Raw genomic sequence first — 26,809 nt, 5'->3', positions numbered from 1 at the left:
TCCCCCCCCCTCCGCTTCTCAGACTTCGGTGGCGCCCGAGCGCTTTCTCCCCCCCTCCTTCAGATGTGAACTACAAGTCCCAGAATCCTCCAGGCGGCGTGGCTGGTGGGCCCTGGAAGCGCCCGGGAGACCCCTCCTCTCCGAAACTGCAGGGAGCCTGACGGGGACCCGAGGCCCGCCCTGCCAAGAGCGGCTTCCCCCGGGAATTCTGCATAGAAAAAGAAGCCCCTCCGCTTTTGCAGGCCAGCTTCACACGTTCAGCCCCGGCCGAGCAAGCCGGGCCCCTCCCTCCCTCCCTGGGGCAGAGGGCAGTTCAAAGACTTGCCGGACTCAACTTCTCTGCTTTTTTTCCTTTTTCTTTTACTGTGGATTTGAAAATACATAGAACCATAGACAATATATATAACTTTCTCTTTTGTTTTTGTTTTTTTCTTTCTGGCCCCACAGACACAAATTACACTCAGGATTAACAAAATTCCAAAGCATGATCGAGTCAATGACAGCAAAGGAACACAAGGGCAAAATTCAAACAAGTTTTAAAAAAACAAAACAAACCAGCAGCATTTTGTTTTAAACCAGACAAAACGTGAACCATAGAAACGACGATGCCAGGAGGCACTTCCAGAATGGATGAAATAAGCTCTCCCCCCACCATCACACACACACAAGCAGCAGCCGGTTTGTGTTGGGCAGCAGTTGCTACACATTCACAGCACTTTCTCTCTTCTCCAGAAACCTCCTGGCATTACTGGGGGCGGGCGGGGGGGGGGCAAGAAGGGGCTGGAGAAACCAAAAGCCTCCACTCACCTGCATCTCAGCTTCCTGAATGGGGAGGGAGGTCCCGTTACACTTTACCTCCCTGGCCCACAATTGGAGGACAGAAGCCTTGATTTAATCTTTTGGGACCCCCTGCCTTAAAGCAAGACAAAACCCAGAAGCAAAACAGGGAATTCACCCCTCGACACCCCAAGGAGACAGGGAAAATAGGCAATGCAGCTTTTCTGCCCATCCAGCATTGGGGAATTCATTTGTGTGCTACCGTAGTTCTTTGTAGGTTAACAAAAAAAACACCAGGCACCTTTGAAAAGTTCCTGGCCTTCCCTGCTTTGAAACTTGGGATCTCAACTCCTCAGATTAAACCCCTGGAATGGGAAGCGCACCAAATGCCCACTTGTGCACACACAGACCCACAGTTGCAAGAAAACAAGACTTGTTGCATTCATTCTTCAGGTGTTCCAACTAGCTAATCCCCATCACCCCAAAATGCCCCCAGCACAAGAATGCAACAGCAAGCAAGGATGAAACTGACATCTGTTTGCTCAAGACTTATTGGCCTTGCTGCTCAAAAGGTGTGGCTGTGTGTGCCAACAACTGTCTTGCCTTCCTGCTTCACCCCCATCCCCTTGGGAGTTTCCAGTCCTGCCCACCAGCCTTCCCAGCTGTAAATTGGATTAGTTTTATTTTAAGGCAAAGTCAGCAAAAAGGGGTCAGCGATCACCAGGCTGAGCCAGGACAATCCCTATCTGAAAGGGAGCTTTGCCTCCCCCTGCCCTACAATACAAGCACGCAGCCCCCACCCCGAGGAATTATCTGTACAGCTGAGGCCGGCACCCACCCCTCTCCCTGGGGGTGGAACTATCATCGCCCACCAAATAAGTCTCACGGTAGCAGAGAAAGGGAACAGCTGCTTCTTTCTGCTGAACCTGGCAGAAGGTTACTTATCTCGGGGTAAAAAGGCAGCTTCAAACATGGACTCTGCCCCCTGATAACAGGGATGCTCCCCAAAGGGGCGTAACTTATAAATTGTTCCCAGATATTTTATGGGAACCAGTATATCACTTCCGTTATCAATAAAAAGTAATGTTATAAGCTGAGAAAGCTTTCCTCAAATCATTTCCTTTTCCAAGACACTGAAGCAGAAGAGAAAAAACACCTGTTTCACTGACTCCTTCAACACACACCAGAGGGAGGGAAGTCCTCAAGATCACACAAAAGCTCTTGCACTGCATAATCCAGGCATCTTTTTTATGCATGCATATGTGTGTGCGTGTGTGTGCATGCACACCTGCTCACCCATATATATGCATGAGCTACCATAATATCTGTATAATATGTAGCTATATACAAGACGATTTCCTGCTAAAGAATGTTTACAAGATACATTTTGAGACAGCGACACAAAATACACCTCTGTTTGCATAGAGATTCATGCACACAGACCTCAGGACACACAGAATTCATAAAACACGTATAAATAATGTCTCCCTTGCACTTGTAACTGTTTCCCCCACGTGCGCACACGCGCAGTTCCGTTTCTCCAAGAGACATTGTCCGCTCTCTGCCTTCATCGGCAACCAGGACCAGGCACAAATTCCTCAGCTGGCCTTTGTAGTCCTACAAGCTTCGTTGCCCAAGACACCCTCTCTGTGAGATTCTCTTCTGACCTGAACACACCAGGCCCACCCAAGGGAATCCTGGGGGGGGGGGGAACCAGGGCTAATCCCCTGCCAGGGACTCTGCCAATGGCTCCTTATAAACAGTTTAGCTGCTGCTCTACAGATTGGGGGGGGAGGGTCACCCAAGAGTCACAGCTGGTCTCTACTGTGGCATCATCGTGTCCAGAATGAAATGCCCCCATAGCCGTTGACCAGACGGTCAATGAAAGGGATTGGCTTAATTTTCTTGTTCAAAAGCAACAAGATTTCCCTTTCGAGAACAGCTCACTCACTCATTAAGGATTGTGCTTTTAAGAAAGATCACTAGAGCAACATTCAAAATTCGATAGCCCAGCACAATTAAAATGCACATTTTGCACACATACACACTCGCGCACGTACTGGGTCTTTTGGGTGTCCAACTGATTACCTAACATTCCACTTTTGCCCACCTAAAGCCCAGAGGAAAAGTCCAGAGGAAACACTTGATGAGTTGGCTTCAAAAATCCAGAAACTTTCGTCTCTAAATGCTCCCTTTTCTGTAAAATGGGGTGGAGAGAATCAGAGAACGAAAGACCGCCAAGAACGGACCAGGTCGCCTGAGCAGGAGTTTTCTTGCGTTCTCACCAAGAATTGCGCCTCCACACTGAGATGGCCTTGCTGTTCTCAGGACCACAAAAAAAAACAACAACCAAAACCAAAAGTATTTTACTGAGAAAGCTTGTGGAAGTGCAAAGGGAGTCCAGTTTGCCTCCTGCTACTCCCAACATCATCATCTTCCTCCTTAACTGTAAGATGTTCACCTACGATAATATTTCTGCCAACTGTATTTCCTCCTTGGGCTATACAATTTGGAAGTCAGCCACTTCCATTTCCTGAACTAAATTTCCCTGGGATTTGCAGAAGGCAGCCGCTTTAACATTTGAAGCGACTGTAGAAATAGCAGCTAGAAATGAGCCATAATCGCAGACCTCCCTTCCTTTGAAGTCCAGCAATGACATCACCAAGAATGGCAGAATGTTCCGCTTAGGTTCAACAGACAATGTTAAATATACATACATATATATCTTATATGTACCAGAAATGCACAAACACGTATGCACGCAAGCGAACGGAGAAGGGAAGAAGCTTTTAAGAGTTGCTCTTTTTGTTACTTTTCCCTCTCCAAAACGAAATGGGACGATTAGAAGCCCACTGAGGAACTGCAGCAGCGTTTAGGAGATGGGTCCTTCCGAAGGACGAAAGTGGGGAGCAGCAGCTATGGCTAAACGTCTTCTGGCTTGCAGGAAAAGCATTTTCACAGCAAAAACATGGGGACTTGCTTAGGCCAAGCGGAGGCTTTTTCCTGGCAGATTTTGATAGTAACAAAATCCCATTTTGCTTCTCTTGAAAAACACCTGAGTTTAAAGAAACCAAACCACCAACCCTTCCTCCTTCCCTCCCTCCCTCCCCGAGAAGCCGAGGTCCCTGCTGACTGGTGATTCTGGAGCCGGCCAGGACGACAAGGCAGAGGCAGGGCTCCAGCAGGACCATGTGGGCAGCCCTCTTCACCTGCTTCAGAAGGTGGCTGAAGGGTGCCCTTAGAGGAGAAGAATGAGTGGGGGACGTTGATGGACACGATCCCACGGCAGCCACAGACTGAAAAGATGGAGCTACTTTGGCTGGAGAAACGCTGCCCTGTCAGAAAGAGGAGGAGGGAACCAGGGCAGAAGGTCTCCCTTGGAGCAGGAGAGGACAAGAGGCTCCAAGCAGAAGGAGTTTGCCAGACCAGCGCAGGGAGCCAAGTCCCATTCTCATGAAAGCAGAAGTCCATCAGTCAATATGGCAGCAGGAATTTGGCACAAAGGCCAGGGGATGGAGCAGGCCTCCAAGAAAAGCTCGAGGGCAGAGATGGCCCCCAATAGTAGCCCAATCCTGAAGGTGAGGACGGTCTATCCCAAGCTCGAAGGGCAAGCATCAGCCCGGGCCCTCCAGTGGGGTGGGGACAAGATCTGGGGAGAAAGTCCCATGCCCCCAACTCACATGCATGGCAGGAAGATCTGAAGAGAGGGGAAAACTAAGGACTGGCCACTTCCTGCCATCTTCTCCAAGGCCCCCATCTCCCCCTTTGTGCCAGGTCGAATGCCTCGCCCACCTGACCAAGACGGGGGAGGGAGGGGCTGAGTTCTTTGGTTAAGTGTCAGAAACGGCTCCTGGGCAGACTGGCAAGGCCAGGCTTTCATCTGCTGCCTTTCCAGGGGGGGGGGACCCCAGGAAAGACCCTCCAGGGAAGATCCTTGGCATCCTTCATCCTCCAAGAGCAGGAAGGTGAGGGTGGCCGCCCTGCTGGGTGGGCAAGAAGTTTCCCAAATCACTTGTTTTCAATGAGCGTCTGGACTTTGGAGACGAGTTCCCGGGCCAGCTGCAGGATCTGCTTGGTGTTGTGCCGCTCAGCCATTTCTGGAAGGAAGAAGCAGGAGAAAAACAGCAGAAGAAACTTTAGACCCAGGGGCCTCCAAAGAAAAGCATAGAGCTGGCTGGGGAATTCTGGTGAAAGTCCACAAATCTTAAAGCTGCCAGGTTGGGCAGCCCTGCCTTAGGCCGCAGCCGCTGTGGCAGCAGGTGAAAGCAGGCAGTTTCTGCCGGATCCCAGACCAACAAAACTTAGGGTCTCCTAAGACAGGACCCTCAGCAAAAACCCCAAGCCAGGAAGCTCCCCCACCCCCGGTGAGGCTAGAAGGCCTTCTCTGTGGGGGCTCGTACCGTTGAAGAACTTGATGATGTCTGTGAAGTCCATGTTGTTCTCCAGAATGATGTCCCGATAGACCTCCACCAGGGCCAGGGCGATGAAGAGGCCGTAGCAAGGCGACGAGACCTGAGCCGCTGCCCAGATGGTCTCCCAGACAGTGAAGACATCCTCGTAGACCAGCTCTGGGCGGGGGGGGGGGAGCAGAAACCGTGGTAGCTGCCAGACCCCACACCGGTCCCCAGAAGCCCATCCTCCTGAACTCCCACCCCTAGTAGTGGGTTTCAAAAATTTTTACTACCAGTTCTGTGCGCGTGGCTTGGTGGGCATGGCAGGGGAAGGATACTGTAAAATCCCCATTTCCTCCCAATCAGCTGGGACTCGGGAGGCAGAGAATCCCTTGGGGGGAGGGCCCAATCAGAATTTTTACTACCAGTTCTCCAAACTATTCAAAATTTCCGCTACTGGTTCTCCAGAACCTGCTGAAATCCACCTCTGCCCTCCCGCAGGTCACACCCAACCCCACAGTCAGGAAGACCACTGTGCCCATAAAGCTGTGCCAGGCAAAGGGCCCTCCTGCTGAACGGGGCAACCCCTGGCTCCCCAACCACCAGCCAGACTCCCTGGGGCCTCTCTCGCCACCCTCTTCCGAACTGGTCCCCCAACGGAGCTTTGTGCCATTCCTGGCCCGCTCACCTCGCTTGAAATCCAAGAGGAACCAGCGATAGCAGAAGTAGAAATGGGTGTAATCCCCGTTTTGGTGCATCAGTTCAAAGAGCTCAGAGTCTAGAATCTGCCAGAAAAGCACATTTGGGTCTGGGGGGGGGGGGAAGAGGACAGCCAGGCCACAGCCCCCTCTGCCCTACCGCTCCTTCCAGGAGGGTCTAGTTCAGCCACCTCCCCACAGACTCCCCCACCGGGGATTCCCCCTTCTCTCCTCTCCCCCATCCCACCAGAAAGCCTTTGTGTTGAATGCCTGCCTGTTTGAGAGGAACTGTTGTGACCCAGGCCCAAGTAGGTAGTAGGAAACTCAGTCAGTGTTTATTCAAACAGCTGAGAATTACTTCATTCTCAGCGTAGTTCAACTAAATTAAAGCAAATTCCTTCCAATACAATTCCTCAGCCTTATCACCAACCTTGGTCCAATTAGGCAAACTGCCAAAGGCTTTACTTGGCAAAAGTTGAGAAGACACCGATACAAAATAAATGTAAGAAGATGAAGCTATCAACATTGTTTTGTGGCAAAGAGCCCAAACGCCGTTGCTGGTCCTTTAAGCCTTATGGGAGGGGCCAATCATCTCTTGACCCTACTCCCGAGTCGTCCTCTTTGCTTGAGCTGCTCTTCTCATGGATGCGTTAGGAACAGGCTCCTCCTCTTCCACTGCCCCACTACTATCAGCCTCTGGAGGCTCCGGAGTCCGCACCTCACTCCCCGATGGCCCTGGCCCCACCTCAGCCTCTGACGCAGAGGCCTCATCCGGGCCTTCCCCAGCCTCCAGGACTGGTCCATGTTCTTCCTCAGCCTCATCGCTGTCCGACTCCGTTACCAGCTCCGCAGGCTGCTGGCAGACCACAACAGGAACAGCCCCCCCCCCCGCCCCTTAAAGCCAGGCCAGGCAGGCCACGAGGGACCCAGCACAAGGATTGGCCAGCTTCCCCTCCATACCTGGATGAGGGACCGCATGTTGGCAAAGTGGGTGTCCATGGCTCCTCCGTGGGGGAAGTTCTGATTCATCCTCTTCATCAGCTCCGTGAAGCAGCTGAAGGCCATGGCTTCTGCCGAAGGAGCGGAAAGGAGCTACGTCCAGGAGCCACCCTCCCGCTGCTGGCATAGAGCCCCCAGCCCCATTTCCAGCCCCATGGATGCCAGAGTTGTGGCCCCCTCCCTTGAGGACAGAGCCTGCCAGCCCCAGATGTAAGGCTCTCCTCTCCCCGATCCAAGGACCACGAAGTCTTTCCTTTCCAGTTATTTCTCCTCGGAGCCCCTCAATCTCCCCCCCTCATGGATCTCAGGGCACTGCAAGCAGATTTCTGCCACTCCCAGGCCACCGATGGACACAGAGCCACTCACCCTCGTCCAGGATGACAAGCAGAGGAGCCAGCAAGTCACACATGCCCTGGACGTAGCCCACGTCAATATGGTGCCAGATGTAGCTGCAGGGAGGAGGAAGACACCGTGAGGAGCTGCCCAGAGGGCAGCCAGGGTGGGGGGAGGAGAGAGGGAGGGGGAGGGTCTGCAGCAGAGAGCAGCCTCCCCCAGGGAAGAGCCTGGACCCTCACCTGCACATGACGTTCCGCAGCTTCTCCAGATTGGCCGGGGAGAAGTAGCAATAGTTCCGGTCACACCTCTGCACGTCCTTCTCAATCCGGTGCAGGTTGACCGTGTAGAGGTCCAGCAGCTCAGGCTACGAGGCAGAGATTTGAGGGGGAACCAATTGAAGGAGCCCAGAGCCACACCTGGCAAAGGTCGGGGAGGACCGTATGTGATTCCCCCCCCAGTGCTACCGATCTCATTTACTCCAGGAGGACTCCAGTTCTCACAAGCCCCCACGGGGGTAAAAACACAGGGGATCCTCGACTTCATTTCAGAAGGGCAGAAAACCACCCAATTCCTCCACAAAGAAAAAGAGCTCACCGAGTAGGTCACCCCCGAGGAGGAGACGGGGGAGACTTCGCTTAAGGTGAGGTCGGTGACAGCCAGCGAGTGTGAATCCAGTGTCGGGTAGAGGCTCTCCATCTCGGGCTCTTCTGACAGGTCATCTTCGCTCCCCATTGAATTCGGCTGCTCTGCACTGGGGAGGGTCCAGCGGTCAGTCACGGAGAGTGGTCCCTCCTCTTTCCCAGGCAGCTCCTGGCCCATCCCGATGAAGGCATCCAGGGTCCCGGCAGCAGAGACTTCCCCCTGGGGCCCTTCCGTCTCCCCTTTGCCGTCCAGGGGCGTGCTCTCCGTGGCAGGCGGCGGCCCTTCCCCACTGGCCTGGGCTGCCCCCCCTTTCCCTCCCTCCGGCCAGCTCTCTTCAGTGCTGAAGCTCTGCTCCGAATAGGCTGAGGCGACGGAGAAGTTCTGGGAGGAAGGGTGGCCGGAGTCGGGGGAGCAGGAGCCAGCCTCGGGGACCCCCCCGTTGGACAGAGCCGCTCGCCTGCTGGCCTCCGGCTTCATCTCTGCTTCCGTCGGCTCCAGCTCCTCCACCGATTCAAATACCTGACAAAAGACAAAAAGGGCCCACAAACCATAATGCTGCTCTCCGGTTCCTCAGGGAAGCCTAGGCTGCCTGGGGTGGTCAGCAGCTCTCCCCAAAGGCTCCCCCCAACAAGGAGGGGACCCCTTCCTCACCTGGGTGCTGCCGCTGGAGTCGCTCTGCAGCCGGCTGAGGTTTTGAGGGCCAAAACTGCTACTCTGGGAAGACTGCAAGGGGGGAGGGAGGAGGCAGCATCAGTCGGCTGGACAGAAGGAAGACTCAAACAGGACAAACACCAACACCCACCCCTGTTTCTGGCCCGGCCCATTTCCAAAGGTGGGCAGGGTCAAGAAGTGGACCGTGGCCAGGCCAAACCTGCCCGTTACATTCAGTGGCCTAAAGGAAACCCTTTTGCTGCCAACCCCTGGGGAAACGCCCTGGGAGATGCTCACGCCGTTACTGATGGTGGAGTCGCGGTGCCTCAGGGGCCCCATGTGGGAGTCCAGGCTGGCCCCTGAGGAGCACTTGGCCAGGGCCGCTGCGTGTGACTCCTTCTCCCGCTGCCGGACGATGGCCTCGCAGCCCAGCCACTCGGCCATGGTTTGCTCGTAGTGGGCGCGGGTCTGCAGGTCCACCTGCCAGCAAGAGAGACGGGGGGATAGCACGGCAGGAGCCCCCCAAAGACACTCCCCCCCAGATGGAGAGCCAAATGAACAAGGGCTCAACAGAAGACGATCCTGTTTGGAAGCCCTTCCACTGACTCTTAGCATAAAAGTTTATTTGGGATGGAAAAGACAAAGCCCCTATTTCCAGAGGCATCAAGTGAGGGAAGTACTGTTAGAGACTCGGACGAAAATTAAAAGGAACTTTTATCCAAAAATCCCAAAATGGGTGTCGACAATGGAAGCCTCGGTCCACCCTAATTTAATTGACCTTAACAAAATAGTAACATACAAGGAACTGTTAGATGGATTAGGGAATTTGAAATCTAGATAAAAATTATTGGAAGAAGGAATTAAAATTGACTGGTGGCCCTATTTACAAATCCAAACAAAATACAAAAAAGGTTTAGAATTATACGGATTCTTAACTAACCAACAAGAAATGGATATTAACTGCGACCGGTGAGAAAATAATTACCAAAAGATATAAATGCCTCCTTCAATTTAAAATGGAGGAGGAAACGGTAAAGGAAATGATGATAATTTGGGCAAAAAATGTTGGGTCTGATATTGAATTAGAGGATGGGGAAAAATTACGGGGAACAAATTATAAGATGACGTTGTCGGCCGCATCTACAAAAAAGATCCCGGGGGTGAGGGGCAGAATGCACACTTGTTTCATTTTGAAGAACAACTCGGGGCCCCAAACATTTTCAACCAGCTCACCTCTTTCCTCTCAGCTTCCAACATCCCAAACTGATAATGTCCCAGCAGGAAAGGCCAGACGGATTTCCGGATCTCATGCTGGATTCCTCCGAAGTAGACCAGCCGAAGAAGCTCCTTCTCCTCGTAGCTCTGCGGAGAAAGTGCACTTGAAACAGGCTGGAGGGGGTGTGCAGGGGTGGGAGAGGAGGGGGGGGTCCAAAGGGGACATCTCTCTACCGTGCCATCCTGGAGAAACCTCTCCCAGATCTCCGCCGTCAGCCCCGAGCTGGCATCGCAGGGCACCTCAGGAGACACAATGGCGTGGTTGACCAGTGCCGAGAGGTGCGTCCGGACGGTGGAAAGGTGTCGGCAGTAGGCCAGCCCTGCAACACAGGAAGCAGAAGGAGCAAGAGAGGCTCCCCCAAAATGCAAACCGCTCCCCTCCCCCCTCCTAGAGAGTCCAGTTCATCACCATGAAGGATGGGCGCCCCAATTAGACCCAGAGCTCCATTTTCATTGCCCGAGGGATCCAGAAGGAAGCCTGGCTCGGCCTTGAAAGATCTCATTGCGGGAAAAACTCACAGCCATAAAATGCCCGGGAGACGATTTGGTACTTCATGTTGTCACACAGCAGCTTCAGAGGGGCTCTGCAAAGAGAGAGAGAGGAGGGGGCCGAGTCCCCTTTCTTGAACCTGCTTCTTAGAGGCCAAACTGAAGAGCCAGTAGAGTCTGGGCTGTTTCTTCTCCCTCCCTCCCTCCCTATCCCCCCCCTTTTTTTAAAGAGGTGCTCCAATGTAGCCCATAAAGGCTGGTATTCCCGTGAAGTGCCAAGCTCCTCCTGACTCAGGGCTGAAGCAATCCTGGGTGGATTGCTCCCAGTTTGGACCAGATCGCCCAATCCGGTAGTGATGGCAGCGGGTGGTTCGCAGAACCGGTAACAAAAATACCTGCCCCCCGCCTAGCTGAGCTGCGTGATCATCAGAGGTTTGGTTTTTTTTTACTTTTAAAAGCATTTTTTCTTCGGCCAAAAAAAATGCTTTTAAAAGTTTTTTTAAAAAAGCCTCTGATGATTACGTGGCTCAGCTGGGTTCATCAGAGCCTTTGAAAAGCAATTTTTCTACAACCTCTTCAGCCAAAGAGGTTGTAAAAAATGCTTTTAAAAAGTTCTGGCGATCAGGCAACTCAGCTGGGATCGTCCAAACCCTTTAAAAGCTTTTAAAAGGCTCCTCTGGTGATCCCAGCTGAGTTGCCTGATCATCAGAGGGTTTTAAAAGCATTTTTTCAACCTCTTCAGCTGAAGAGGTTGTAGAAAAATGCTTTTAAAAGTTTTTTTAAAAAAGCCTCTGATGATTACGTGGCTCAGCTGGGTTCGTCAGAGCCTTTGAAAAGCAATTTTTCTACAACCTCTTCAGCCAAAGAGGTTGTAAAAAATGCTTTTAAAAAGTTCTGGCGATCAGGCAACTCAGCTGGGATCGTCCAAACCCTTTAAAAGCTTTTAAAAGGCTCCTCTGGTGATCCCAGCTGAGTTGCCTGATCATCAGAGGTTTTTAAAAGCATTTTTTTACAACCTCTTTGGCTGAAGAGGTTGTAGAAAAAATGCTTTTAAAGTTAAAAAAAAGTTGGCCATGCCCACCCAGTCACATTAACCCCCCCCACCAAGCCACGCCCACAGAACCGGTAGTAACTAATTTTACATTTACATGAAGCTCAATCCTGCCACCCCTCTTCAGGGTTTGCACCTCCCCCAAAGCAAAAGGCCGCCAGGCTCCCCAATTCAGGTGGCAGAGGGGCTGTGTCTCCTTGTTGCGGGGAATGGTGACGCTTGCAAGCCCCATAGTGCCCGGCAGACCCTCGTTTTCAGCTCCCTTCGTTTCCCAGGATCCCCCAGCCCCACCCATCTGCGGCCGCCTTGCCTCCTTCACCTTTCGTGGTTGCAGCCGTTCGACAGGCCGTTCTCGCTGGAACCGCCCTGGGCACATGAAGAACAGGAGGCCTTGCGGGTGCTCGGCTGCCACATGGAGGGGAGGGCGCTCCCAGGCGCGTCCATTAGATCCTGGGCAGCTGCAAGAGCCAGAAACAGGCTGTTAATATTGCGCAGGGAGGGAGCAGCAGCGCCGTTTCAGGAGCAGAGAAAGAAAGCAAGGAAAAAGCATCCCCGGAAAGATTGGGGCGCCCATCAGGCAGAGGCTTTGATCATCATCCAATCGTCCCTGCAAGGCTTGGAGGCAAAGTCAGGGAAGGAAGACCAACAGGAAACGCATCCACCAAGGAAAACACCAGAGGGCAGCAGAGCGCAAGGCTCTCCTTTACGCTAAGCATCCCGCAAGCATCTCAGCCAGGACCCTGGCACTGGACCGGCTTTGTTTGCCTCTTCAAGCGAGGGCTGTTCTCAGCAGAGGCGGCCGAGACCCCGACTCAAGAGGCCCATCACGGCTCTTCAACTCTCCCACTTGCTTCTCCTCTTGCAAACCAACCGGGAGCCAGAAATTAACTTAGACTGAGAGGCTGTTGCTATCCAAGATTAAATTAATCATTCCACCATTTGGGCGCAAGGAAAGGCTTGGGGGGGAGGGTTTGTGTGGACAGTTTGCTCTGCTTTGCTTGTTCTCTCAAACAGCTTAAGCAGCTTCTGTTTGCTGACGCAGCCTTATTTCTCTATTTTGCTGCAGGGCTGAATTTCTATACTCTTGGTATACCATGGAGACCTAAGGAGGTGGGGAAGGAATTCCTTCAGTAATATAATCGATTTTTGCTGGGTTTTTAGATGAGCTAAAGGCGGCTAATCTGAGCTGATCTCAAAAGACTGGCTAGGATGCTGAAGTGTTTTGTTCTAAGCAATAGGTGTGGCCTCTAAGGCTCAACCATGGCAATTCCCGCACCAGGGCCAGAGAATTCAGCCCAGGTGGAAACAAGGTGTCCCGAATCACCCAGCAAAACTGCAAAAGAAGCCATAACTCGGGAATGGCAGCACTTCTGTCTTCTCAGCCAGAATTGAGGGCCCAACAAAACAGAACCGCCTTGTTTGAGGAACAAGGAAGGGGAGTGCAGAACTCAGGAAAGAGACTGACAGGGATCAAAGAAGGAAAGTTTGCAAAGTCACAAGAGCTTGGCCTGTGATGGCATCTGAAGAGGGCGAGGGAGCCCCTCCGGAGATCCCCTTCCCCTGAGCCCATCGCTTTCCGTTCTTCCATCTATCTTCCCATCTTCGTGCCTCAACTTGCAAATGAAGATGTACAGTAAGAGCGGCAGGAATATTCATTCTCTCTGCTGAGCTGATTAAATCAATACCCTTAGGTGTGCCACCAAGTGTAATCTTGATTTTCCCTAATTCTACTTCATCTATCTGTATGTGAGAAATGTTTTTATTTGGAGCTGTTTTAGTGAAGGCAAATCGAGTTAGTGAAGTTAGTTAGATCACTCCAATCGAATATTGCCAGGAATAAAAGGCCCAGCTCTGCCTCTGCTTCCCTTTGATATTGATATTGTTTCCTGATTGCTTATTTGTACCCTATGACTATCATTAAGTGTTGTACCTTAGAATTCTTGATGAACGTATCTTTTCTTTTATGTACACTGAGAGCATATGCACCAAGATAAATTCCTTGTGTGTCCAATCACACTTGGCCAATAAAAAATTCTATTCTATTCTATTCTATTCTATTCTATTCTATTCTATTCTATTCTATTCTATTCTATTCGGCTTTCTGTCTCTGAAGCAGGAAGGATGGGCTGAGGAGGAACACCTCCTCCCCAAAGGGGACTGAGAGATAGTCCCTGCCTTGCCAAGCCACAAATGCCAACACAGGCGACAAACTGCCCAGCCTCAAGCCCCCCGCCCCCCAGTGGGTGAATGGAACATTACAGCAGGGCTGCCTGGACTCCAAGCTGGTGGGGGAAGGAAGGGGGGCCCCAGGAAGACTCAGGGGCCACTTGGGGATCACCACGACTTTGCCAGGGATCCGGGCCATCCAAGTCGCCTCCTGCCCAGAAGCACCAGCGCTGGCAGAGGTGGGGGCAAGGCAAGAGCCATTAACCACAGCTGAAGAAGCAGAAAAGGGGAAAATATAAAAATGGACCCCCAACCATCCTGCTTAAAAAAAACCCCAGAAACACCCAGAAAGAGTTTGAATATTTATCTAAGTGAACGTCCCTTCTTCTCTTTAGCAGGCCCTTGAGGATGGTGGAAGAGGCAAACTTCTTGGAATTATAAGATCCCCCCCCCCCCAAAAGAAAGCAACGCGATCTGAGCTCACTTCTCTGAGCCTCCCGCCCACCCCCGCCTCCCGTAAACCCTTCAAACTTCCAGCTTTTACAGGTTCCCTCTTTTGCACAGGAGCCACAAATGACTGGGTGTGTTGGATCATGAAATGCCCCTGAGCTGCTCTGTCACCCCAGATCCTCCTCACCCCCAAAACAATGCCAGGTTTTTCCACTGTACCAAACGTTCAAGGCAGCTGACGAAATAAACCAATTCAGAAATGTTTCGCATTAAAATAACAGTAATAAAATGGGGTTGCATTTCTGAACCGTGTGTGGCTGGGAGGTACATCCCAACATGCAGCAAACAAATTTTTGGGGAAGAACCGTCTGCCGCCCCTGGTGAGCAACCCTTACCGAAATCTTGGATGCCTGGATAGAGGATCCGGAAGACGTAATCCGTGGCCTCTTCTTCTTCCCTGTCCGAGGAAGACTCCGGGGGTCCCTGCAGGTTGCGCTTCTTCAGTCTTGGGAATACTTTTCCCTTTGGGAAGCAAAGACGGAACCTCTCAGCTCTCTCTGTGGGTGCATCTGGACCAGGGGTGAAATGCTGCCGGTTCGGACCGGATCACCTGATCCGGTAGCGATGGTGGCGGGTGGTTCGGAGAACCAGTAGCAAAGATCCCTGCCCCCCCACATGCCCAACTGAGCCACGCGATCATCAGGTTTTGTTTTGTTTTTACTTTTAAAAGCATTTTTTCTTCGGCCGAAAAAATGCTTGTAAAAGTAAAAGAAAAAGTCTCTGATGATCGCGTGGCTCAGCTGGGATCGTCAGAGGCTTTTTTTTCTTTTAAAGGCAAAAAAATGCTTTTAGAAGGCTCTGAGATCAGACAACTCAGCTGGGATCGTTAGAGGAGCCTTTTAAAAGCATTTTTTTACAACCACTTTGGCCGAAGTTTGTAAAAAAAAACGCCCACCCAGTTACATTACCCCCCCCAAGCCACGCCCACAGAACCGATAGTAACGAATTTTACATTTCACCACTGATCTGGACGGCCCAATGAAAGCCAGAAAGAATGCCGCAGCCGATGCCTGGGGGTGGGGGGCATCTGGGTAATGCCAAAGCCGTTCTTCCTGCCTTTGGCATTCAGGCAACCCCAAAGAGGCTCCAGCCGCTGGACTGGCATCTTGGATAACAGGCAGGGCGGCCCGTTCAGACAAGAGGCGCTCTGCCTCTTCCCACACCCGGCTGCAGGATGCAGCTCCCCCCACCCTCCAGCCTCACCTTCCCCCTTTGTGACCAGAGAGGGGGATCCAGCTGGCCGTGGGGCAGCAGGCCGTTTTCCAGGCAGGAGAGGAACTGAAGCAGATGCCCTCCCTTCGGGAACCTCAGGGGAGGGCGCTGGATGCCATCTTGGCTGACCAGGACAACGGTGCCCCCACTGTCTACTGTAGCCAAGAGGGGGCATAGAAGGAGACAGGAAGAGGGCAGGCTGAGAAGCAGATTTGGCCAAAGGAAGCCCCACAGAAACTGGGCTACCTCAAGCAGGCATGGCCTCTCCCAAGCAAAGGCAGGAATGGGCTCACGGTCTCTCCCCCTCCCCCCGCCCCCGGGCAAGAGAGGGCAATCTCAGAACTGCAGAGAATCAGTTCCAGTCCAGGGCCGCCACCGCCTTACCCTGCTGGTGGCAGTGCAGGTATACAATCTCTTCCAGGAGAATGGTCATGGCGTAGTCCCAGTACACGCTGCAGAGGGAAGAAGCAGCGCCTAGCAAGGGGACCTTAACAGTGACGCCTGCCCCCCCCAACCCCCCCAGATTGCTGAAGCATTCAAAGGACCCAACTGAGCCAGGGAGGGAAGCACAAACTGTTGTGGTCCTTCAGCAGCCTGCGGAGCTGGCAACAGAGTCGGACAGCGATGAGGCTGAAGTGGGGCCAGGGCCATCGGGAAGTGAGGTGAGGACTCCGGAGCCTCCAGAGGCTGATAGTAGTGAGGCAGAGGAACAGGAGGAGCCTGTTCCTAACGCATCCATGAGAAGAGCAGCTCAAGCAAAGAGGACGACTCGGGAGTAGGGTCAAGAGATGATTGGCCCCTCCCATAAGGCTTAAAAGACCAGCAACGGTGTTTGGTCTTTGCCGGAAAACAACGTTGGTAGCTGCGTCTTCTGCTTCGTCTACATCTTGCATTTATTTTTGTGTCTTCTGAATGGTTGCCAAGAAAGGCATTTGGCAGTTTGCCTAATTGGACCAAGGTTTGCGATAGGACTGAGGAATTTGTGTTGGGAGGAATTTGTTTTGAGTTGAACGACACTGAGAATGAATTAATTCTCAGCTGTTCGAATAAAGTTTGTTTTTTCACTGACTTGAGTTTCCTACTACCTACTTGGGCCTGGATCACAACACAAACCAGGTTCACTTGTCCTGCGAATTCCTCTCGCGTCAAACACAGGAAAGAGGCCATGGTGGTGGTGGGGAGACACGCGAAAGAGCGCAGGAGGACCCCCACCTTTTCTCATAGTCCAGGTCTCCCACGGAGCCATTCATCAGCTGGTTTGGGGTCCACTTCAGTGTCATGACGTCGGCCGTCTGATGAAGCGATAAATAGCCCGGAATGGCTTCCATGTCATCTCGCTATCAGGAGAGGGAAAACAAAGAGACGGAACCGGCTTACGATATTGTTTCTCTAGTGAGTACATTTTCAGCATCCAAAAAACATGCAGCTTCACACTGAACAACTACTCACAGCTACTCACCGGCTGCACCAAGACATTGTTTTTGCCATACAGGAGGGTGGCCCTGGAGTTCTGGTGCAGCGACTCCACGTAATCCCTGGCGGACAAGGAAAGCCGGTCATCCATGCTGCCGCTGGAGTGCCTTTTCTGGATCTAGAGGCCAAAGCGGGGGGAGGAAATCGCAATCTTACTTTTCCAAATAATTGGACTATTCAATTTGGGTGCCCAAGTCTAAGCAGACTGACGTTCCCAACTGAACTCTTTGCCCCCTTTTTTTGCACTTTTGAATCCCAGTGGGGTCTTGCCAGGCAGCCCCTCCTCCCCGCCCCCCAAGAGCCACCTGGTTCAGGGATTGAGACCTACGCAGAGCGCAGGGCGCTTGGTGGGCGATTCTTGCCGGCAATGGGAGCTGTGGATCCGGTGTCTTTGGACCAGCTCGTCCGCTGAGGGATCGGTCCAGAAGTGATCAGCCGTCTTCATCTTAGTGTACTCCAAGGCACAAGGACCCACTGTGGGCGCAGGAAAAGGGAGGACCGGGTACAGAGAAAGCGACGTTGGGTCTTGCACCCTCCCCCGACGACTCACATTCCCCTCCTTCAGTCCACCAGCTTTCTACATGTCAAGACCCTCTGGATGGGTGTGGATTGCAACCCCCTGGGATGCCCAGCCAGCCTCCGGCCCCTTACCTAGCAAAGAGGCCAGGATTGGTCCATCCACTGGGTCCATGAGTAAAGCCTCCTTCTCATAGTATTTGCTGCAGGTGGGGTGGGGGGAGAGACACAAAAGGGTTACAGCTGGGTAGATATGGGAAGAAGAGGCCATTTTCCCAGGGGTGAAACCCCAATTTTTTTAACTACCGGTTCTGTGGGCATGGCTTGGTGGGCGTGGTGTGGCTTGGTGGGCGTGGCAGGGGAAGGATACTGCAAAATCCCCATTCCCTCCCCACTCCTGGAGGAAGCAGTGGCGAAATCTAAATTTCTTTCCTACTGGTTCTGTGGGCGTGGCTTGGTGGGCGTGGCTTGGTGGTCCGTGTGGTCATGTGAGTGGGTGGGCATGGCTATGTGACTGGAGGAATCAAAAGACACCAACAATGTCCTGCTGGATTTCACCCCTGCGTTCTCCCCAATTTTAACTTTTTCTACTCCTGCATTTCTCATATTACAGAATACTTGATGGCTCCTGCCAGAGCTTGGCTGGCCCATGGTGCGTCCGAGAGGCCCAACGGCCGAGATGGCAGCAGTGCCCAGGACTGCCAGCCAAGTGGCAGCGTCAAGGTGGAGGAGACCTTCACCTGCTGTTTTCCACCAGGTAGTGCACAATTTTGTCCAGGACCTTCTCAAAAAGCGCCGTCCGGGTCCAGAGGTGCTTGACTGCTTGTGGGGAGAGGCTGGGGGGCTTCGGAGCTTTGCGAGCGCTTTCCTGCAAGCTGGAGCCCTGGTTTCGCCTGGAAGGGGGCAGAGAAGGAGGAGCCCCACGTTCACCATCACTGGGGGAATCACACACCACTCCCCAGATCAAAGCTTTTATCTTTTAGGGGAACCTATTTTTTATGTCTGTATTTTTTACCTGTCTGATACACACAGGTGCCCCACTAAATCCAAGATGAATCAGATTTTGATGGAAGGCCATTAAGAAACCTCAACCAGTGGACAAGACAGGGAATTTGAACCCAGGTCCCAGGGGCTTCTGATGGAAATCCCCTTCCATACTTTGGCTAAGAAAACAGCACCTTCCACAGGGCCACCTGGAACTGACTCAACTTATAGAAGACACCACTTTTCTAAATTACCATCAAACTAAAGGCAAAAAAACCCAAAACCCTCTACTGCGAAGGGGTGCAGGAGCTGAGAGGATGGCTTGGGTTAAATTCTAGCTGGGGACCCCCCCCCCATACCCACCAGCATCAGCACCAGCAAGCCAGCCAGACAGCCAAAGCAGGGCTGAGCTGATCCAACATTAATGCATCTCTCAGCACCAGCCAGGCCACAAAGAACCCAAACCCGATTGTTGCCCCCAACACGTTTTCCAAGCGCAGCTACTACAGCTCACGTGCTCTCGATGAGTTGCTCCAGGTCTTGCACTTTCCGGGAGAGCTCCTCGGCCGGTGGGAAGTTCTTGCCCACCTTCATAAACAGGGCAGCCATCTTGTTGCTCCGCAGGAAACCGGCTGCTCGGCGCTTAAGTCCATGAAGGACGCAGGCTTCGACCGCGGCTGGAAGGAAAAGCCCCAAATGTGAGAGCCCCACCCAGGAAACGAGGAATCTGGCATAACTCAGCTGTGGAATGGCCACGTCCACACCATCTTTAGCCAGCCAGCGCCTCCCCGCAGAAACTGCCTTTCCCCCTGGACAGGCTGGAGACTTTTTGGGTCCAGCAACGGCTTCCTCCAAGTAGACACACACACACACACACACACACACACACACACACACACACACACACGAAGGCTGTGGGTCAAGATTAAGAGCTCGGCTGTCCTTCTGACCACACCAACATTTCTTTTGGAAATCCAAGGGACTCGCAGGAATCTTCTCCAGCACCAGAGTTCAAAGGCCTCAATTCTTTGGTGTTCGGCCTTTCTTATGGTCCAACTTCCACAGCCATCCATTGCAACTGGGAATGTAGTACTTAGTACTTTAGTACTTACAGCACTTCTAATTGTAACAATAACTTTTTATATTCAGCTTTTGTTTTTAAACTCTGCTAACCGCCTCGGGTGCTCCCTGAAGGTGAAGTGCAAGTCAAATAAATAGGTTCCTTTTCTTGCGCTCTCCTCTGTTCCCCTGGTGCCAGGTACAGGCGCAGCCACAGACAATGAGCTATTGATTTTCAGGCCAACCTCAGAGAAGCCAACCATTCGCCTGCAAGGAGCTTGCTTGCCTGCATGGCAGCCAACACCAGGAGCTCAGGGAACAGGTAGGTCCACCAACCAGGTGAAAGACACACACACAGAGAGAGAGAGAGAGAGAGAGAGAAAGAGAGAGGAGAGAGAGAGAAGGCCTGGATTGAGCCATCTTACCACAGAAAGAAATGATATGGCTGCTGTCCTCGTGCACAAACTTCCTTGTGACAGCTTCCTCCATTATTTGCTTTACCTGCAAAAAAACAAAAGTTCAGAGAAAATGGGTACATGAAAAAGAGATTTCTCCACTAAACCAAATTTAAGGTCAACATTTGAGGAGGAAAACACTCACTGGAGATGCAAGAACTGAGGTGCCTCTGGATATGCCTAATGGTGGCCCCCAACCCTATTTTCCCAACCTGCCATTTTAGCAAAAAAACAAGCACTTTTCCCCCTAGCCAAGTTGAAGTAATCAGCGCTGAACGGAATTTTCTTGTGGTTTGAATTAAGGACTTTAGAGACCAGTGAAATCTGTTCTTCTTTGTTGTTTTGTGAAGAGGCCAGCGGAGAGACTGAGCGAGCCCCACCTTAGCCACGCTCACATACTGCAGCTAACCATAGTTGCCCAAATGAATCACAGCTCCTAGGCATAAACCCACAGTGCGCAAATGATGTTGTGCTATTAAGGCAATGTGTGAACTCAACAGAACCCTCTCTTTTCCAGGGGTGTTTCAGAAGGGGAGAAAAATGGGCCCAGTGCAGAACGCAGGGCCCGTCTCTTGAGGGCCAGCTGAGGAGCAAAGGGGAGACGTCCCCTCAGAGGCCCATATTCCTCGACATGACCTTTGTTTTGAGATGATCTGCAGGATGCAGCTGTGGGAGAGTGCAAAGGAATTAAAGCCATTAATCAGCAGGAAGGGGGATGAAGGAGACGGCCAAGTTCTCCTGCCTTTTGCAGCCTCAAGTCCCAATCACGCGGAGAGCCCAGCTCCTGTACTGTGGCACCAAGGCTGGTCACAAAAGCCCAAGGCTGCTCTGCTGCAGGGGAAAAGAGATGCAGGGGCGGCGATTTGGGGGGAAAGTGACCAGTTAGCCCTCACACAGTGAAGCCTGATGGGCTGAAGACCAAGCTGGAAATGCAGACAGCAGTTTCACTACAACCAAGCTGGAATCAAACCCATCCCGAAGGGTTCTGTAGCCTCCTCCTCCCTGGCCATTTATTCGGCCATTTATTCCGGGCACAGCATCCCTTCCCATTGCTATGGCAACCTTAGTGAAAGGGAGGGTGGGAGGGGCGTTCTGCATCCCGTGGGCTGGAAAGCTTCCCCGGCAGTCCCTCCCGGGCTCCCTGAGGCCACGGTCCTCATCTCCTGCACCGGGCTGAATCCTGTGCTCCACCTGAAGAGAGCGGGCAGGGCAGGGCAGGAGAGACAGGGTGAAAGGAAAGGAGCAGCAGGCCCGGGACGTTCAGAGCAAGCACGCAGGGCCAGTAATAGCCTCTCCAGCAGCAAATACCTCCCAAAAGCCACACAAGGGACCCGGGCTTCAGATCAGCTTAAGATGCGGCAGGATGGCCAGGCTCCTGGTTCCAGCCTCAGGCTGACCACCCCGATCTGATCCCCTTGGCCAGAGTTTGCTCCCTTCCATCCAAAGGCCAGTGGCTGCTGGGTAGAGGTGGCAGCATAAAGACCAGGAGAGCTGTGATTTTTCCAACTTCCTTAACAGGAAGGAACTGGCCTCCACCGAGACCCTCCCTGCAGAAAAGACCCCTCCCCCCCTCCCTGGGGCCCTTCAGAGCACTTTTGCACACAGGAGCAGCTTCTCACAGAGAAGACGGCAACCCAGTTATGACATTCTTTAGCCTCACCTTTAAAATATTTTGTTAGGCCATTTATACAATACATCGGGGCCTCTCCCAAGCCTGGTTGTACATCAGCTACGCAGGCGGGGGACTTGCTTGTCCATCTCCCAGAACGACACTGCTGTCCTGCCGAAACGACCTTAAATCTTGCCAGGGAGGTTCTGCCACATTCCCCAGCAGGCTCTGCTCTGGAATCACTCATCAAAGTGACACCTGAACAAGGCTGCTAGATATGGGTTTGGGCCTTCCTGCCCCATCAAAACTTCTTGCCTTTTAAAAAAAGGAAACACGTCCCTGAAGGAGGGAGGGAGGGGGTCTGGTTGAGGGAAGGACCCCAGAGCCACTGTCACTAGTCAGGGCAAAATGGGCATGCCAACCCTGCAGCCCAGGGGCACCAGTGGCCAACAGACCCTCTCCTGTGGCCCCAGGGTGGGCAAGAGCAAATGTCTGAGCCCTTCTTTTTCCCCTTTGGGGGAACTGGGGCAATTTTCAGAGTTTTACCTAAGCTGCTTTCAGAAGCCAAGATCCGTTTTGAAGGAAGCAGCTGGAGTTTCTATAACCCTGATTGGACCTGATCTTCTGCAGTCAAGACACACAATGTTGGGTCAGGATAGGCCTGGTTAGATGAACCCAGCTCTGCACTTTTAGGCTCACAACACAGCAGGGAACCCCAGAAATGTTTTAACGTCAGCCAACCAAGCTCCGTGGGGGTTAAGTCAAGCCAGCCCCAAAGGCTGATCCTTAACAGGACTCTTTTCCTAGCCATTTGCTGCCCCGATTAACACATGGCATGCTTATGCAATCCACTTTCAAATCTGTCCATAAGCTGTCATCCGCCTGCACTGCCAACCTCCTGCAGGAGCAAGCCAAACGGATGGCCCTGCAGACGAAGGACCTAACAGGAGCCTTTTAATTAAAAAAAAAAAAATTGGGGAAAGAAAGGAAGTGAACAGCATCTGCACTATTCCCAGCACTGTTTGCTCTGCATCATACAGAAAAGAAACCAGCTGAGGAACAAGTGAAGCTTTCTCCCGAGGAGACCCTTAAGGACAGACACTCCGAGTCCCAACAGAACTGAACTTACAAGACCCTGAACGGGTCGGGAGGAGGGGGAGACGTTTCCTTATTTTGCATGAAATGCTGCTCAGAATCCCAGCACCTAAAGATTCGACGCTCTTGATTCCTTCAAGCTGTAAGAGAGAGGGGGGGGTAGCCTGTCCAGGGCCTCCAGCCTTCCCACACCCACAAATGACTGCATTTGGGGGGGGGCACACCTTGGTGCAAGGGGGGGCTGCCTGATGTCATTTAGCTTGACGTGATTCTCCTCTCAGAATCACAGAATTTTGCACACACTTGCAGATTGTGACGCACAACTCCAGATCCTCCTCCCTCCCGAGGGTTGCAGTTACTGGCCCTGGATTGTTTCGTGTGCCTGGTGCTGACTTGTTAGAAGGCAGCCGTTCCCATGGAAACAAGCCGACATTATCAACCCAGAATCTGCACTAACCAGGCAAGGATGGTAAGAAGAACCGGGGAGAGGGGACTGCCCTGAAATGCTTGAAGGCACCACGCTGGGGGAGAAGAGACCTTCCTGCCCGAGTGGGCTTCCTCCCTCCAGCAGAAAGCCCAGGCTTTGGTCTTCAAAAGAAGAGAAATTTCAGCCTCTCAGAATCCCTCCAAGGGGGGCCACTTATGAGCTCTCCGTCTTCTGTGCTGGGCAGACTCACCAGCCTCTCCTTCTCTCAAGGGAGGCAGGAACCTCATTTGCCTCTCCATCCAAGGGAAACAGACCTCAATGGCCCCCAAGACAAAGGACGTCTCAGCATTGAGGTAGCCTCCGAGGAGCCCTTGGGGCTTTTGGGAAACAGCCGGACACGTGAAGAGGCTATGCATTAGGAGCAGAGATGCAGTCCTGTGAGTGTGTTGGTGCTCTGCTGAAGGACCATAATCGGAAGAGAGGCTGTGGCCGAATTCTAACAGGGTTTATTAGAAGAACTAAAAATGTAAACATTTGTAACCTGGAATCCGTCTACAACTATTGAGAGTTAAATGACGTTTTCATCAATTGCTCAAATTAACTCACAGCCCCAATCATGTCCAGAATTACGCCCGCTTTGCCAGCAGTACCCCTGAAGCTCGGCAGGCAGCCCACGCATGGAATGCCAGGCAGCCAATGAGCTGGAGGGGCTGCGCTGGCAATTAATCCCCCTCTGCCAGCCTCAAGCCCACAATTCAAGCAGACGACCGAATGGACGGTATCAATGGCTGCAGACCAACTGCCGGGCCATCAATAACACCCCAGAAAGGGGATGCCAAGAATAGGCCTTAAGAGCGGGCACAATGTGGCCGGTTCATCATTAATGAATAAAACTAAGGGAAGCTCCCGGCTGGCAGGTCAGTGAATTAAAAGATGCTTCAAAGGAGGCGGCAGAATCAGCCTGGCCAGCACTGTGGCGAAGCCCCGGCCACCACCCAGGACCACCAGCTGGGCAAATCTGGCTCAGCAGCCCCGGCCTCTCCGCAATAAGAGAGAGTTGGCAATCCAGAGAGTTTCTTCATGGGCCCAAATTTTGGCCCAAACCCTTTTTTTTAAACTTTAAATCAGTGTTTATCATTCAGGGAACAATTCCGGGTCATGACCTCTCTTGCCCCTTGACCCCTTCAAAATCTGACAACCCCCCCCCCAGTTCCAGGGACGCTGCCTTGAAGGCCAGCGAGGGGCGAAGGAGCCGGGCTCAGCCGGGACCCTTCAGCAGAGCCCCCCAGGCCCGAACCCCGCCACAGCCATCGGCCCCCTCCGTCCCTTCCGGCCCCTCGTCTTTGCTGGGGAAGAGCCGCCCGTCCGCCCGTCCCAGGCAGCGCGCAGGAGGGCCGCCTTGGCCGCGGGGCTTCCGTGCCCTACGCCACGCTGTGCCCGGCCCCCAGGAAGGCGGCCGGGCCGGGCGGGTGGCGGAAGGACGGCGGGAGTAGCTCCGGGTCCCCGGCCACCAGATGGCTCTGCGGGCGCCGCCGACAGTCGGGTCGGGCCGGGCCGGCAGGCAGGCGCTCCGCTCCGCTTACGCAACGGAGCCCGCGGCGCCCGACCGACTCCCTTCGCGCCAGCCCCGGGAGCCGGTCCGGCCGGGGCTCCGGCCGCCGACGGCCCTGGCAGGGCGGAGGGTGGGGGTCGGGCGGGGGTCCGGGCGCGGGAGGAGGGCGGAGGCCGCTCAGGGGGGCTTGTGCAGCGCCCGGACTCACCTCCTTCTTGGCGGTGCGCAGGAGGCGCTGCCGGGTCTCGGCCTCGGCGGGCAGCAGCAGTAGCGAGGCGGGCGCCAGCGCGCGCAGGGCGGACGAGCTCCCGGACGTCGCCCCCGGAGCCCGCCGCCCGGAGCCCGGCGCCGGGGTAGCCGGAGCCGCCGCCATCCTGCTCGCCCGTCCCTCCGTCCGCTGCCCTGGCTGGCTGCTCGGCTGGCCGGCCGCGGGGACGCAGCTGGGAAGGCGGGCGAGGCGAGGCAACGCCCCGCCGCCTCCGCCGCTACGCGCACCGGGCTCGGCAGGAGGAGGAGAAGGAGGCGGGCGGGCGGGCGGCTGGAGCCCCTCCCTCTTCTTCGTCGCCCGCCCCGCCCCCTGGCTGCGCCCCCGGGACTCGGCGGGGCGGCTGGCAGCGTCTCCTCCTGGGTGCCCATGGGGGGGTGGGGGGCTTAGATGAAAGAGGAGACAGGGGGCGCCACCTCCTTCCCTCTTCACAACAGCCCCGCGAGGCTGGTTAGATGAGAGGAAAGGCGCCAAATTTGAGGATCCCTGTGCCATCCAGGGGGGACACTAAACCACGGTTGGTTTAATTGTGGTTTCTGGAACTAACTGGGCAAGTTGCTCACGGGGACCTGAAAGGCCAAAACGTTCATTACAAAGGTAAACCTCGTAGGGCCTCCGAGGCAGTTCTCCTTTTGGGGCAATGACTGGGCCAAGCAGCTGCCCTCCCACTCTCTTCTCTGTCTGATTCCAGACAGGTGGAAGGACCCCAGAGTGAAGCTTGGCTCGCCAGGTATCTGCAACACCTGAGACACAGCCAAGCAACCCGGGTCTCCTGAGTCAGAACAGGCCAGGCATATCTCCCCCCACTCCCCAGAGGGCTTTCTTGCCCTTTGCCCTTCTCAGCTTGAGTTGCCCACACCCCCGCTCCACTCACTCCTCCTAGGCAAATGCTCATCGACTTGGCCACACCTGTCAAACCCATCGCTTTGCGTGAAGGAAGCCATCAGGGATTGGTTGGACTGAAAGGGAGCTTAGCTGACCAGGCTGACCAGGGCAGAGCGGTCCGTGGGCTGCCGGAAGGGCTTCACGCTCAGTGGCATCACTTCATCCTTCCCCCCCTCTCCCGCCTGCCCCTCTGACTGACAGATTCAGAAATGGGAGCTGTCGAAGCTGAAGGGAGACGTGAACATCTGGTTGACAGGTGGCAGAGGAGCAGGGGAGGCAGCTGCCCAGGCGTGGCTGAATGGCCAGCTGCTGCCCAGGCGTGAAAAGGTGCCTAGCAGAGAGCCCTGGGCAGCTAAGGAATCGACCCACCTCTCAGTGGGGCCCTTCTTCCTCTGCCAGTCTAGGGCAGCCAGAGAGCGAGGCCTCTCCGTGAGCACCTGGTGGAGCAGAGTGAGGGGAAGCCGGTGCCTTGACCTCCCCTTGGCCATCAGCCTCCAGATGCTTTCCCCCCCACCCCGGCTTTCGAATCCCCAGCAGGGCATAGGGAGGGTCCCCGATTGGGAAGGCAGCTGCTCCTTTAGGTGCCCTTGCATGGATGTCAGGGACAACTCATCTAACCCAGCCACCGAGGAAATCATCCAGGCAGCCATGGGTGGAATGGCTTCCCTCCAGATGTTGTGGGCGCTCCATCACTGGAGGCTTTTAAGGAGAGACTGGACAGCCATTTCTCCCAAACGGTACAGGGTCTCCCATCTGAGCAGACTTGGACGAGACCTCCAAGGCAGGGGTGAAATGTAAAATTTGTTACTACCGGTTCTGTGGGCATGGCTAGATGGGGGGTTAATGTGACTGGGTGGGCGTGGCCAACTTTTTTTTTAACTTTTAAAAGCATTTTTTCTACAACCTCTTTGGCTGAAGAGGTTATAGAAAAAATGCTTTTAAAAGGCTCCTCTGACGATCCCAAAGCATTTTTTCAGCGGAAGAAAAAATTCTTTTAAAAGTAAAAAAACCCAAAAACTCTGATGATGGCACGGCTCAGCTGGGCATGGGGGGTGGGGGCGCCAGGGATTTTTGCTACCGGTTCTCTGAATCACCCGCCACCATCGCTACCGGATCGGGCGATCAGATCTGAACGGGGAGCATTTCACCTCTGCTCCAAGGTCTCTCCCAATTCTGTTATTCTGAGAAGGGAGAAAGCCAACTCTCCTCCCATGTTCCCCTTCTGGCAATTCCTTCATCCCTGTTGGGCCAGGACAGGGTCCTGTTCTGCGATGCAGAAGGTGCCCAATTCT

General features: G+C 53.6%; 1 protein-coding gene across 2 annotated transcripts; it reads right to left on the bottom strand.

Moving 5' to 3' along the window:
• Positions 1 to 339: 339 nt before the first annotated feature.
• Positions 340 to 24,856, bottom strand: SGSM1 (small G protein signaling modulator 1). Of its 2 annotated transcripts, none has more exons than XM_058158490.1 (24): positions 24,576 to 24,856; positions 19,655 to 19,730; positions 18,685 to 18,847; positions 17,927 to 18,079; positions 17,322 to 17,389; positions 16,999 to 17,144; positions 16,657 to 16,788; positions 16,410 to 16,534; positions 15,582 to 15,649; positions 15,189 to 15,352; positions 14,321 to 14,447; positions 11,629 to 11,767; positions 10,289 to 10,353; positions 9,944 to 10,089; positions 9,728 to 9,856; positions 8,792 to 8,974; positions 8,495 to 8,566; positions 7,796 to 8,362; positions 7,441 to 7,565; positions 7,232 to 7,314; positions 6,827 to 6,936; positions 5,857 to 5,953; positions 5,178 to 5,345; positions 340 to 4,874 (listed from the first exon to the last, which is right to left on the bottom strand). In XM_058158490.1, exons 1-24 carry the CDS (start codon positions 24,738 to 24,740, stop codon positions 4,786 to 4,788), a joined length of 3,360 nt encoding a protein of 1,119 aa, XP_058014473.1. In that variant the 5' UTR covers positions 24,741 to 24,856; the 3' UTR covers positions 340 to 4,785. The 2 variants fall into 2 exon arrangements, with proteins under 2 accessions (XP_058014473.1, XP_058014474.1); XM_058158491.1 differs by having other exon boundaries at positions 15,189 to 15,349.
• Positions 24,857 to 26,809: the final 1,953 nt, after the last annotated feature.

Source organism: Ahaetulla prasina, chromosome 15, assembly GCF_028640845.1.
Source record: "Ahaetulla prasina isolate Xishuangbanna chromosome 15, ASM2864084v1, whole genome shotgun sequence".
NCBI classification, from domain to species: Eukaryota; Metazoa; Chordata; class Lepidosauria; order Squamata; family Colubridae; genus Ahaetulla; species Ahaetulla prasina.
This window is presented reverse-complemented; position numbering and strand designations above follow the sequence as displayed.

Excerpts from the sequence above, each read along its gene's own strand:
- SGSM1 (XM_058158490.1), bottom strand. The coding sequence starts at position 24,740 with ATGGCGGCGGCTCCGGCTACCCCGGCGCCGGGCTCCGGGCGGCGGGCT. Across the intron at positions 5,954-6,826 it reads ACATGCGGTCCCTCATCCAG|ATTCTAGACTCTGAGCTCTT; the intron begins GTATGGAGGGGA and ends CTTTTCTGGCAG. Across the intron at positions 5,346-5,856 it reads CCTCTTGGATTTCAAGCGAG|AGCTGGTCTACGAGGATGTC; the intron begins GTGAGCGGGCCA and ends CCCCCCGCCCAG.